Below are 13,974 nucleotides of genomic sequence, written 5' to 3' on the forward strand. Positions count from 1 at the left end.
CTCTTTCTATACATCCCCATTGTGTGAGCTCCTCCACTCTTCTGGCCTTCAATATTCTCAATATGCTGATGACACTCAGATCTACCTTTCCTCCCCCTACCTCTCCCCTCTCTCTTCACTTGTATCTCCAACTGTCTTTGTACTTTTTGTACCTGGATGTCCCAGCAGATTCTTAAACTTTTCATGTCTAAGACTAAGCTGATAATATTTCCACCATACTGAATAACCACACCTTCCATAATTTCATTTTTAATTGAATTTTTCTTATTTTGTTCATAATGATTTTGCTATTGTCAACCCCTTGTGGCATCATATAAATAAAGTATAATAATAACTAGCTGATGTGCTAGGTTTAAACCAAACAATGGTTTGCTGGGCGGAACATTTTACCCCTTTTCACTTCCTTAGGAGTTGAATTTTGAAAAATCCCTGCTTAGTGGGTGGCTGCAGATAACTGTCACAGTTTTCAGACCACCCAGCAGGTCACATGTTCCAGGTCACCAACAGGTGCACAGGGAGAGTTCACCAACTTTAACATTTTTCAGAGCACAATGATGATGCAATGTACTGGCAGGTGGAAGTTTTGCAGCATAACAAAATAAAGCAACCAATTACAATGCCAATATTTTTCTGCCAATCTACGGACCAAGGGGCCGATTCAGACCTGATTGCTGCTGCGCGTTTTCGCACAGCGGGTGATCAGGTCTGAACTGCGCCTGCATATGCACCGCAATGCGCAGGAACGACGGACTGCAGAGACGGGATGATGCGATAAAAGCGATCGAACGGGAGATCACAAGGTGACTGACAGGAAGAAGCTGTTTGTGGATGGCAACTGACCATTTTAGGGGAGTGTCCGGAAAAACGCAGGAGGGATCAGGCATTTGAAGGGAGTGTTTCTGACGTCAGCTCCGGCCCCGATGATCGCACTGGAAGAGTAAGTCCTGGGTTGTGCAGAGACTGCGCAAACTCCTGTTTGTGCAGCTCTCCTGCACATGCGATCGCACCCCTGCACAGTGATTTCCCCCTCCCCCTGTAGGCGGAGACTACCTGATCGCAGGGATGCAAAAAACGCACCCTAACGATCAGGTCTGAATTAGGCCCCAAGACCTTTAATTTGGTATATGATGTGTCCTGCTCAGAAAAAGTCATCACAGAAATATGTCACTCATAATAGTCTTCCTTCTGCTATTGATATATAGATAATAATAATAACAACAACAACAACAACAACAACAACAACAACAACAACAACAACACTAATGATAATAGTTTGGCAATTCTGCAGGAGAGCAATCCAGCTGGGTGCATTTTTTATTGACAGCAAATTCAGTTGGTCTGTGCTTCCAATCTCTCTTCAACTCTCTCTCTCTCTCTCTCTCTCTCTCCCCCCCCCCTTCCTTAGCTGCATTACAAACTTCATGAATATTTGTACAGTATCAATTTAATTGGAAATGATTTAATTGGCAAATCATATACCTTAAGGGTGCGACGTTAAGAATATATGACACATTGCTTCCCAATAAAACAAATACATTTTCAATATATATTACATATACAGTAACAAATCTGATAATGAGCCAGGCAGCTGTACATGGGAATAAACCCATCTGTCTGCTTACAAACATCAGTCAGTTATTCACTTGGATTTCTATCCAGTCAGCTTGGTTAAACATACAATACTCTGCTGAAAAGTCAGAAAATATATTTATACTCCATATCTTACTGAAAACCATGAATTTATACACATAATACATTTGTTATTAAGTTTTAAGACATTTCTTAATATACTTCTGTATTCAAGAGCCTAGTATAATATTGTGGCTTAATGATCTGCACAAGTGGATTTTCCACTAACCATCCTATTCAGTATTCTACAAGAGCTGAAGCACCAGTTCCAGATGCAGGTTAACAGTTTACAGAATGTAAATTTATTTCAGAGCCGCATTCAATGCGACTGCACTTTCTGCTTGGGTATAGCGCACACTACTGCCATGTATTTATGCATGTTTTCATTTTCAGAGCCATGCGCTTTTAAAACTAGAGATGAGCGGGTTCGGTTTCTCTGAATCCGAACCCGCCAGAACTTCATGTTTTTTTTCACGGGTCCGAGCGACTCGGATCTTCCCGCCTTGCTCGGTTAACCCGAGCGCGCCCGAACGTCATCATGACGCTGTCGGATTCTCGCGAGGCTCGGATTCTATCGCGAGACTCGGATTCTATATAAGGAGCCGCGCGTCGCCGCCATTTTCACACGTGCATTGAGATTGATAGGGAGAGGACGTGGCTGGCGTCCTCTCCGTTTAGAATTAGAATAGATTAGAGAGACACTTGATTTACTAATTTTGGGGAGCATTAGGAGTACTCAGTAGTGTACAGTGCAGAGTTTTGCTGATAGTGACCAGTGACCACCACTTTTATTTATAATCCGTTCTCTGCCTGAAAAAAGCGATACACAGCACACAGTGACTCAGTCACATACCATATCTGTGTGCACTGCTCAGGCTCAGGCCAGTGTGCTGCATCATCTATATATATTATATATCTGTCTGACTGCTCAGCTCACACAGCTTATAATTGTGGGGGAGACTGGGGAGCACTACTGCAGTGCCAGTTATAGGTTATAGCAGGAGCCAGGAGTACATAATATTATATTAAAATTAAACAGTGCACACTTTTGCTGCAGGAGTGCCACTGCCAGTGTGACTAGTGACCAGTGACCTGACCACCAGTATATAATATTAGTAGTATACTATCTCTTTATCAACCAGTCTATATTAGCAGCAGACACAGTACAGTGCGGTAGTTCACGGCTGTGGCTACCTCTGTGTCGGCACTCGGCAGCCCGTCCATAATTGTATATACCAGTGACCTAACCGTGGTTTTTTTTTCTTTCTTTATACATACATACTAGTTACGAGTATACTATCTCTTTATCAACCAGTCTATATATTAGCAGCAGACACAGTACAGTGCGGTAGTTCACGGCTGTGGCTACCTCTGTGTCGGCACTCGGCAGCCCGTCCATAATTGTATATACCACCTAACCGTGGTTTTTTTTTCTTTCTTTATACATACATACTAGTTACGAGTATACTATCTCTTTATCAACCAGTCTATATATTAGCAGCAGACACAGTACAGTGCGGTAGTTCACGGCTGTGGCTACCTCTGTGTCGGCACTCGGCAGCCCGTCCATAATTGTATATACCACCTAACCGTGGTTTTTTTTTCTTTCTTTATACATACATACTAGTTACGAGTATACTATCTCTTTATCAACCAGTCTATATATTAGCAGCAGACACAGTACAGTGCGGTAGTTCACGGCTGTGGCTACCTCTGTGTCGGCACTCGGCAGCCCGTCCATAATTGTATATGCCACCTAACCGTGGTTTTTTTTTCTTTCTTTATACATACATACTAGTTACGAGTATACTATCTCTTTATCAACCAGTCTATATATTAGCAGCAGACACAGTACAGTGCGGTAGTTCACGGCTGTGGCTACCTCTGTGTCGGCACTCGGCAGCCCGTCCAAAATTGTATATACCACCTAACCGTGGTTTTTTTTTCTTTCTTTATACATACATACTAGTTACGAGTATACTATCTCTTTATCAACCAGTCTATATATTAGCAGCAGACACAGTACAGTGCGGTAGTTCACGGCTGTGGCTACCTCTGTGTCGGCACTCGGCAGCCCGTCCATAATTGTATATACCACCTAACCGTGGTTTTTTTTTCTTTCTTTATACATACATACTAGTTACGAGTATACTATCTCTTTATCAACCAGTCTATATATTAGCAGCAGACACAGTACAGTGCGGTAGTTCACGGCTGTGGCTACCTCTGTGTCGGCACTCGGCAGCCCGTCCATAATTGTATATACCACCTAACCGTGGTTTTTTTTTCTTTCTTTATACATACATACTAGTTACGAGTATACTATCTCTTTATCAACCAGTCTATATATTAGCAGCAGACACAGTACAGTGCGGTAGTTCACGGCTGTGGCTACCTCTGTGTCGGCACTCGGCAGCCCGTCCATAATTGTATATACCACCTAACCGTGGTTTTTTTTTCTTTCTTTATACATACATACTAGTTACGAGTATACTATCTCTTTATCAACCAGTCTATATATTAGCAGCAGACACAGTACAGTGCGGTAGTTCACGGCTGTGGCTACCTCTGTGTCGGCACTCGGCAGCCCGTCCATAATTGTATATACCACCTAACCGTGGGTTTTTTTTCTTTCTTTATACATACATACTAGTTACGAGTATACTATCTCTTTATCAACCAGTCTATATATTAGCAGCAGACACAGTACAGTGCGGTAGTTCACGGCTGTGGCTACCTCTGTGTCGGCACTCGGCAGCCCGTCCATAATTGTATACTAGTATCCAATCCATCCATCTCCATTGTTTACCTGAGGTGCCTTTTAGTTGTGCCTATTAAAATATGGAGAACAAAAATGTTGAGGTTCCAAAATTAGGGAAAGATCAAGATCCACTTCCACCTCGTGCTGAAGCTGCTGCCACTAGTCATGGCCGAGACGATGAAATGCCAGCAACGTCGTCTGCCAAGGCCGATGCCCAATGTCATAGTACAGAGCATGTCAAATCCAAAACACCAAATATCAGTAAAAAGCCTCTTTTTTTCTTTGCGTCATGTGCTGTTTGGGGAGGGTTTTTTGGAAGGGCCATCCTGCGTGACACTGCAGTGCCACTCCTAGATGTGCCCGGTGTTTGTGTCGGCCACTAGGGTCGCTAATCTTACTCACACAGCTACCTCATTGCGCCTCTTTTTTTCTTTGCGTCATGTGCTGTTTGGGGAGGGTTTTTTGGAAGGGACATCCTGCGTGACACTGCAGTGCCACTCCTAGATGGGCCCGGTGTTTGTGTCGGCCACTAGGGTCGCTAATCTTACTCACACAGTCAGCTACCTCATTGCGCCTCTTTTTTTCTTTGCGTCATGTGCTGTTTGGGGAGGGTTTTTTGGAAGGGCCATCCTGCGTGACACTGCAGTGCCACTCCTAGATGGGCCCGGTGTTTGTGTCGGCCACTAGGGTCGCTAATCTTACTCACACAGCTACCTCATTGCGCCTCTTTTTTTCTTTGCGTCATGTGCTGTTTGGGGAGGGTTTTTTGGAAGGGCCATCCTGCGTGACACTGCAGTGCCACTCCTAGATGGGCCCGGTGTTTGTGTCGGCCACTAGGGTCGCTAATCTTACTCACACAGCTACCTCATTGCGCCTCTTTTTTTCTTTGCGTCATGTGCTGTTTGGGGAGGGTTTTTTGGAAGGGACATCCTGCGTGACACTGCAGTGCCACTCCTAGATGGGCCCGGTGTTTGTGTCGGCCACTAGGGTCGCTTATCTTACTCACACAGCGACCTCGGTGCAAATTTTAGGACTAAAAATAATATTGTGAGGTGTGAGGTATTCAGAATAGACTGAAAATGAGTGTAAATTATGGTTTTTGAGGTTAATAATACTTTGGGATCAAAATGACCCCCAAATTCTATGATTTAAGCTGTTTTTTAGTGTTTTTGGAAAAAAACACCCGAATCCAAAACACACCCGAATCCGACAAAAAAAATTCGGTGAGGTTTTGCCAAAACGCGTTCGAACCCAAAACACGGCCGCGGAACCGAACCCAAAACCAAAACACAAAACCCGAAAAATTTCAGGCGCTCATCTCTATTTAAAACCAGGACATATCATTGTACAGTAAGTGGTCAACTATGTACACTGCTTACAGAGATGGATGTGCAGACATATGTACATAGGTGGTCAGTAGATAAAGTCAACCTTTCTGTCAAACTTGACAGGTACCACACCCACTTCTCCTAGGACCCGCCCCCTTTTAATATTAAATGATAGTGTTTTATATCGCTTAATATAAAAATTTATATAAATTGATAGTGTTCGATATTAAACCGTATTAAAAATTATTGCATAACACCAGTCACAGAGTGTCGCGCAACACCAGTCGCAGAATGTCACGCAACGCGGCGCGTCAAATCAGGCGGATGAAAGATGCATATTACACAGTGTTAAAACCAGGTAGTTTTAGCGGCATTGATAAATATTATGGGTCGGTTAAAAATAAATTTAAAAGATCCAACGTAAGAAAGTGGTTACAAGAACAAGACGCATACACGCTGCACAAGCCAGCAAGAAAAAACTATAAAAGGAACATGATTTGTGTATCGGGTATAAACCAACAGTGGCAATGCGATTTGGTCTCGCTGATAGATTTGTCAAAATACAACGATGGCGTTAAATACATATTAACAATCATCGATATATTCAGTAAGAGGGTGTGGGGTGAAAGTCTGACCGCTAAGAATTTCTGTATAATGCTTTTTATGAATTAATATTGTAATTTTAGCTACAAATCAGTAAGCCAGTGTATATTTATGGAATCATAAAATAATTTTGTATTCATGTACATTAGTTCATAAGAACTTCTGTATAATGCTTTTTATGAATTAATTTTATTATTAAATAATTTATGAGCTTTTTATGAGCCTCATATTCTACAGTATAAGATATACCCATTTGGAATGACTTCCATTCAATCTATACAAGTAGTTTAGACCACTCAGGATTTTTTTTTTTTAATTTATTTATTTTTTTCCTTCTGTATATATAATATAAATGTATTTGGTATGCGTTTGATGCGCTGTGTATGACATTTAAGAAACAGCTAAAAGATTATATCTTTATTGTAACTGAAAATAATTATCACAATTACTAAATTATAGACTAGAGTTTATATATTTAAAAGTCCCGCCCCAAGCATCTTGGAAATGTGGGACGGCGTACCACAGGTTGGTGGGGGCCATATGGCTCACAGCCAGTGTTATAAGAACAGGACACAGCACTGATGTGCACTGAGAAGAAATTTCAACTGAAGCTGCACCGCTATACACACTTGAAGTTATAATGGTAAGTGTTGTTATTATTATTATTATTATTATTATTATCATAATTATTATTATTATTATTATTATTATTATATTTATACATATTGCATTTTTTTTTTATTTTTTATTTTTATTTATTTATTTATTTATTTTACAAATATGGCTCTGAAGGCTGTTTAAATATGTGGGCTCTATGCCACGATATACACACTGTTACACGATTCTGCCCTGCCATTGCATCCTTTGTTTTTAGACATACATGTATAATATGTTAATATTTCAAACCTATTGGACAGTTGCAAAGCGCAGTATGAACTCATATGTGAAATGCTACGTTTTTACTACTTCTGTTTGTGGGTATACCCACATTGATGTTGCTGTTTAGCGATGCATTGTAACACATAGATCATATAGCTTTTAATAATGTGACTGTCTGAAGGTTATTTAAATATGTGGTAATAGCGACATCTAGTGGTTCATTTTGGGAATGCGCCGCCGGCTTTTAATAATGTGACTGTCTGAAGGTTATTTAAATATGTGGTAATAGCGACATCTAGTGGTTCATTTTGGGAATGCGCCGCCGGCTTTTAATAATGTGGCTGTCTGAAGGTTATTTAAATATGTGGTAATAGCGACATCTAGTGGTTCATTTTGGGAATGCGCCAACACATTATTTCAACTAATTCGTTTGATAGATATTAACCGTCTCTCATTTTCATTATTGGTTCAGAGACAGACAATGCAGAACATCAACAGCAAAAACGCTTTCATGGTTAGAAACAGACCTTCTTCTTCTGATGATGATGATGAGGCTTTGCCAAGTTATCAAACCTCTCAAAGTAAGCTATGTCTATAAATGACATTGACGCGTTTTTATTTATATTTCAAGTTTAAATAGTATGAAATTATAGTCAAGGTCTACAATTTGTTCATTTTTAAAAGTTTAAATAGTATGAACGTACAACAGTCTGGATACATTGATAAGTAATTATTAAATAGTAATTATTAAATAATTATTATTTTCTCATTTTTATTTCCCCCGATTTGACAGTAATCACAAATACAGAGAATTTCGATTTGTCTGTTGATAGTCCCTTTGGCTTAGACTTCAGCGCTATACCGGATTTTAATAATATTTTGGAATTGGCGCCAGATTGTGAGTAACATGATATCTTTATTTATTTTTTATTTTATTTTATTTTTTTTATTTTTTATTCATTTATTTATTTTTCCACGGCTAAAGAATTAAAAATAAACCTTGTACAGTTGTGCTGATTTGTTGTCAACTGTACACACTTTATATTCTCAGTAATGAATCGCTTTTTCATGTTATTCTAATTTTATACCGTATGTAATTTTTTTTTTTTTTTTTTCATTTTTTCACCGGCTAAAGATGCCACAAAAATGGATGATGCGACGGCTGATGGTATTCTACGGGATATATTGAACAAACCTGATTATTGTCACAACACCACTATACAGAACAGCAATGTTGTTGATGAGCAACCGTTTTTCCCACACGCGACAGGGGGTCGTGCTAAAACATTCGAATATAAAGCAGGTGTGTAATCAAGCACTGTTATATGGTATATTGTTATGCGTTGATTTAAATGCTGATTTTCAGGCAGCGTCGTTTATATTTATTTTATAATATATGTATTACAGATGACGCTGTAGCAATGCGATATGCGCCGACGATACCAACAGGCAGTGATACAGTAGCGCAAATACACCGTCTTAGTACAAGCGGGAAAATATCAAAACGCACAACCGCCGCTGAAACGGAAAGCCATCAATTCGCAGCAGCAGGTGTGTAATCAAACACTGTTATATGGTATATTGTTATGCGGTGATTTAAATACTGATTTACATGCAGAGTCGTTTATATTTATTTTATAATATATGTATTACAGATGACGCTGTAGCAAGACGCTATGCTCCTTTGATACCAACAGTCAGTGATACATGCGCGCAGATACACAGGCCTAGTACAAGCGGGAAAATATCAAAACGCACAACCGCCGCTGAAGCGGAGAACCATCAATTCGTAACGCCGGCAATTGTACATAAGGGCGTTGCTAGGTCATCAGTTATGGCTGTGCATAACGGCTGTATCGTCCCGAACAAACGAAAGCCAGCTCGACCAAGAACGAATGAGAGAAGTCATAATTCAACATTTACAGATCTGAAAAGAAAATTGTCATATTCCGAAAATGATAAGCCGCAACGGAGAAGGATCGCGTTACAAACTGTATCATGCGTAAGTAATGATGTTGCTGTAACATCAAAACACACAGCGTTTAACACTGCAGACCGGGATGTCGCTGGTAATACAAAGACTGTAAAGGTTAAGAGGGCATCGCGTCTCTCAAGAAGTAATGTTAAGCAATTGTCGCAATCCGCTGTAATCACAATTCCAGATACACAGGTTTGTTCTGAAACAGAAACAAGGCACATAGCAGGCATTGGTTTGTTATCAAATATTGACTCAAGAAGTAATGTTAAGCAAATGTCGCAAGCCGATGTCATTACTATTACCGATACACAGGATTGCTCTGAAACAGAAACAAGACACATAGCTGGTAATCCTGTGATATCAGATATTGATGACATAAATGGGCAAGAGCTTATTACAAACTGTGTAGAGTCAACGACACAAGATCCGCAGAATAGTTCTGATGAAGTATTATCAGCCGTTGCAGGAATACCTGGTGATACTACAACGGTTGATTGTGTAACATCAATTCCCAATATTTTTACAACGACAGCCCTGGTACACGCATCGGCTGATGCTTGTGTACCGGTGCGAGGGCTAGCGCCCGACATAGTTGATGAATGTCAAAATTCAGAACAATTAGGCCAAGACGCTGAAATACAATTTTACGCGTTGTTGGGTAAGATACGGGAAGATGTTGAGAACATGGGCGTAAAAGCCGGATACTTGTTAAAACACATTAAAGGTGTGTGCCACGGTAGTAAATGTAAACAAGACATTGTTAAAGAAGTTGTTGAGACGTATATGAATGTCATGTCAAAATACATAGATCGGTCGGTTAAGACAACTGAATTTATTAAAGCCAACATACATCATTTTGCAGAAATAAATGAAACTGATCCGTGACTAGGCATGCTAGGCAATGGTTTGAAACGTGTTTTAAATTTAAATGCCTGTAAAAAAAAAAAAAAACCACGAATTAAACCTTGTTTAACATACAGGATCTCACAGTTATTCCGACGCGCAAAGGTGAAACAGGCTGTAACAACATTAACCAGATTGAGAAAGCGCAAGCGGCACAGGGAACATGTGGTAGGCGGGACGCAGAGTGCAATGTATGTAGATATAGATCAATCGCCACCCCAAGCATTACCGAATGACGAATCACAGGCTGACAATATTGAGCGCAATGCAAGCCCCATATATGATGATGCAGACAGTGTTGAGTCACCCGGTAATGACGAAGGTCGGCAACATGTATACTTAGAGGCAATTAACAGTTATGAACGACAACGACCGCATTTCAGAGCCGTTGAGTACCACAGGCACTATCGGTTTGTTAATTTGGACAGGGTTACATCATTTGTAGAGGGGGTTCGAGCCATTCATACGGCTATACAGGCCATGCTCGATGGTGTCCTTGCGGGCGTGGATCCGGCCGACCGCGTTCAGCTTAGATTGGAGGGGGGTGGGTTACACAATGCCATCTATTCGCATCGTAAGCCGCAAGAAACATTAGACGCGGCCAGTTTTTTGAATCAGATTACAAACACGCTTCAAAGTAACGCTGAATTCTTATTATCCACAGGCTTAAGATTTGTGATCAGTATTTTTAGAAACAGATCAGGGTCTGGCTTGACTGGGCGTAGTTTACAACGCCTGCCCCAAAGTTTAATAATAAATAAAAGAAAGAGATATCTCTATGACTTCAGACGCATAGGTAATAACCTGTGTTTGGCCGCTAGCGTCTGTAAACTTCTGGATAAAGGTAACAATGCCGATGATCATGTAATACAGGAGAGAGCGATCCAACTACATAAAGCTTTGAATCTGCCGCTTGATAAAGTGGTCAGCTTTAGCGATGTTGCAATTTTTGAAAATTATTTAAATGTCTCAATCAATCTCCTCTATTATAGTCAAAATGATTGGAAATACTACAGTACGGACAGTCGTTACAAAGACACGCTGTTTGTGCTATATCACGATTGTCACTTTTATGGGATACTCGATATCAAAGCGTTTCTTGGAGCCCGATATTATTGCATCCGTTGTCATAGCGCTTACCATCATAAAAATAATCACGATTGTCTTTTCTTTTGTAAGGCTTGTCACAGGTCGGATTGTATTGACGATGGTGTGACGGCTTTAAGGAGTTCGTTGTGTAGGGTATTTTGTCGATCAAACGAGTGTTTAGAGCTACACAAAGCTTTAGCTCTTGATCACAAAATATCCTGTCTTGAACATGTATATTGTGACAAGTGTTGTCTCTACAGGCGAACAGATCATAACTGCCGAGGCCTAAAGTGTCCCATTTGTAAGGTGTTCGTTGATGGTTTTTCGAACCATTTGTGCTATATACAAACCATCAAGCCGGAAGAGCCCACAAAGAAATACATCTTTTATGATTTTGAGTGTATGCAGGAGACAGGTGTGCACATACCAAACTACTGTTACGCTTTAACATTAATGGGGGAGAAAGACTGGGAGTTTAAGGGTGTTGCATGTATCGAAGACTTTGTAAAGACATTCATGAAACCAAAATTTGAGCATTACACATTCATAGCCCATAATGCAGGTCGCTATGATGCATATTTTGTGCTGCGCCAGCTGATTAAGGAGAAATTAAAGATTGAATTATTATCTAGAGGCGGCAACATAATGTGCATCACGGTAAAAGATTTGAAGATAAGATTTATCGACTCTTTAAATTTTTTACCCATGCGGCTTAGCAAGTTACCAAAGGCGATGGGGTTTGACGGTACCAAAGGTTATTTCCCACATTTTTTTAACACAGCTGATAACCAAAATTACATAGGAACTATGCCGTCAATAGAGTATTTTGGTCCACAATACATGATGCCTGATGAATTATCTGAGTTTACAGCTTGGTATAAACAGTGTGTACACAAACCGTTTAACTTTCAAAAAGAGCTCGTGCGATATTGTAAAGACGATGTGAAAATATTACAAAAAGCTTGTGATGCTTTCAGATCTGCTGTTATATCCATGACAGAACAGGAGTTTCTAATAACAAAGAAAAAAAAAAAGGTTGTGGTTAAACGTCACATCGAGGCTTTTCAATTAGTTACGTTGGCGAGCGTATGCATGGCCATGTACCGGTGTAAATTTTTACAGGAAAAGACACTGGCGCTTGTACCGGGTGATAACTATCACAAGACGCAGAAGCGTTACTCAACGCCCGCCATACAGTGGTTAATGTACATAGAACACAAAGAAGGGGTGAGTATAAGACACGCTTTACAAGGGGGTGAGAAGAAAGTTGGTAAATACAGCCTGGATGGTTATGCCGTGATTAACGGAACACCCACTGCATTTGAATTCCAAGGTTGTTTTTACCACGGCTGTGGTGCTTGTTACAACGCCGATGATAAAAACAAACTGACTAAAACGACCTACGGTCAATTACACCACAAGACGCAGGTAAAGTTGCACTACCTTAAACGTTGTGGATTTCAGATACGTGAAATCTGGGGTTGTGAATGGAAGTCTATGCTAGATTCTGATGCGGATCTACAGGCTTTTCTGAAGGGTAAAGATTTACCCGAACCCTTGGAGCCACGTGATGCGCTTTATGGCGGGCGCACAAACGCCATAAAGCTGTATCACAAAACAGGCTGTGATGAAAAAATACACTATTTTGATTTCACCAGCCTCTATCCGTATGTTAATAAAACCAAAACGTATCCTATACAGCACCCACGCATTATTTATAAGGACTTTGGTGATGTCACAAAGTATTTCGGTTTTGCCAGGGTTAAAGTTTACCCACCTCGTGGCCTATTCTTTCCGGTTCTGCCAGTTAAAATGGGCGGCAAGTTAATGTTTCCATTATGTCGCACATGCGCTGAGTCTGGACAGACTGAGCCGTGCGTTCATGATTCAGAAAAACGTGCGCTCATCGGTACATGGTGTACCGTGGAACTAAACTTGGCTGTAGAAATGGGGTACAAGGTATGTAAAATCTATGAGGTGTGGCATTTTGATGAGAGATCTGACAAATTGTTTTCAGGCTACATTAAAACGCACCTCAGGGATAAACAAGAGGCCTCTGGTTATCCCGAATGGTGTACAGACGCCGAGAAACGCCAAGAGTATATAGACGCCTATCAAAAAAATGAAGGCTTGTCTTTACGACCCGAACACATAGAAATCAACCCCGCTAAAAGACAAATTTCAAAATTGTTTTTAAATTCCTTATGGGGTAAATTTGGTCAACGTAGCAACATGCCCAATACGTGTCTAGTGACCGACCCCGACAAGCTTTTTGAATACGCGTTCTTACCGTACTATGACGTGTCCGCTTTGGATTTTATTGACGATGATACAGTTATGGTAAATTGGAAGTATGCCAAAGACCATTACACCAGGGGTGCAATTTCAAATGTAACTATAGCTATCTTTACAACTGCTTATGCACGTGTTGAACTGTACAAACTACTGTATAGATTACAAGATAGATGTCTTTATCACGACACCGATTCTGTAATTTTTGTCAGTAGACCCGGTGACTGGAGCCCGCCATTGGGTGATTATTTAGGTGAGTTGACCAGCGAACTGCCCACAGGCACCCATATAACAGAATTTGTCTCAGCCGGTCCCAAGTCATACGGCTATCGACTAAACAACGGAAAGACCTGTTTAAAAGTTAAAGGTATAACGCTCAATGTTGATAATGCGCAGCACGTTAACTTTGACAGCCTGAAAGAACTGGTCTTAGATTATCCTTTAAACCCCGAAGGCGATGACCAGAAAAAGGTTGTGATCCGTCAACCCGGTATAGTACGTGTGAAAAAGTG

At 40.6% G+C, this 13,974-nt stretch overlaps 1 protein-coding gene across 1 annotated transcript; it reads left to right on the top strand.

Annotated features, from left to right (window-relative positions):
* Positions 1–6,657: 6,657 nt before the first annotated feature.
* LOC135016990 (uncharacterized) lies at positions 6,658–11,002 on the top strand. Its single transcript, XM_063952908.1, has 6 exons — positions 6,658–6,964; positions 7,673–7,781; positions 7,994–8,098; positions 8,336–8,503; positions 8,608–8,751; positions 8,856–11,002. Exons 1-6 carry the CDS (start codon positions 6,962–6,964, stop codon positions 10,061–10,063), a joined length of 1,737 nt encoding a protein of 578 aa, XP_063808978.1. The 5' UTR covers positions 6,658–6,961; the 3' UTR covers positions 10,064–11,002.
* The last annotated feature ends 2,972 nt before the right edge of the window (positions 11,003–13,974 follow it).

Source organism: Pseudophryne corroboree, chromosome 2, assembly GCF_028390025.1.
Source record: "Pseudophryne corroboree isolate aPseCor3 chromosome 2, aPseCor3.hap2, whole genome shotgun sequence".
Classification (NCBI taxonomy): domain Eukaryota; kingdom Metazoa; phylum Chordata; class Amphibia; order Anura; family Myobatrachidae; genus Pseudophryne; species Pseudophryne corroboree.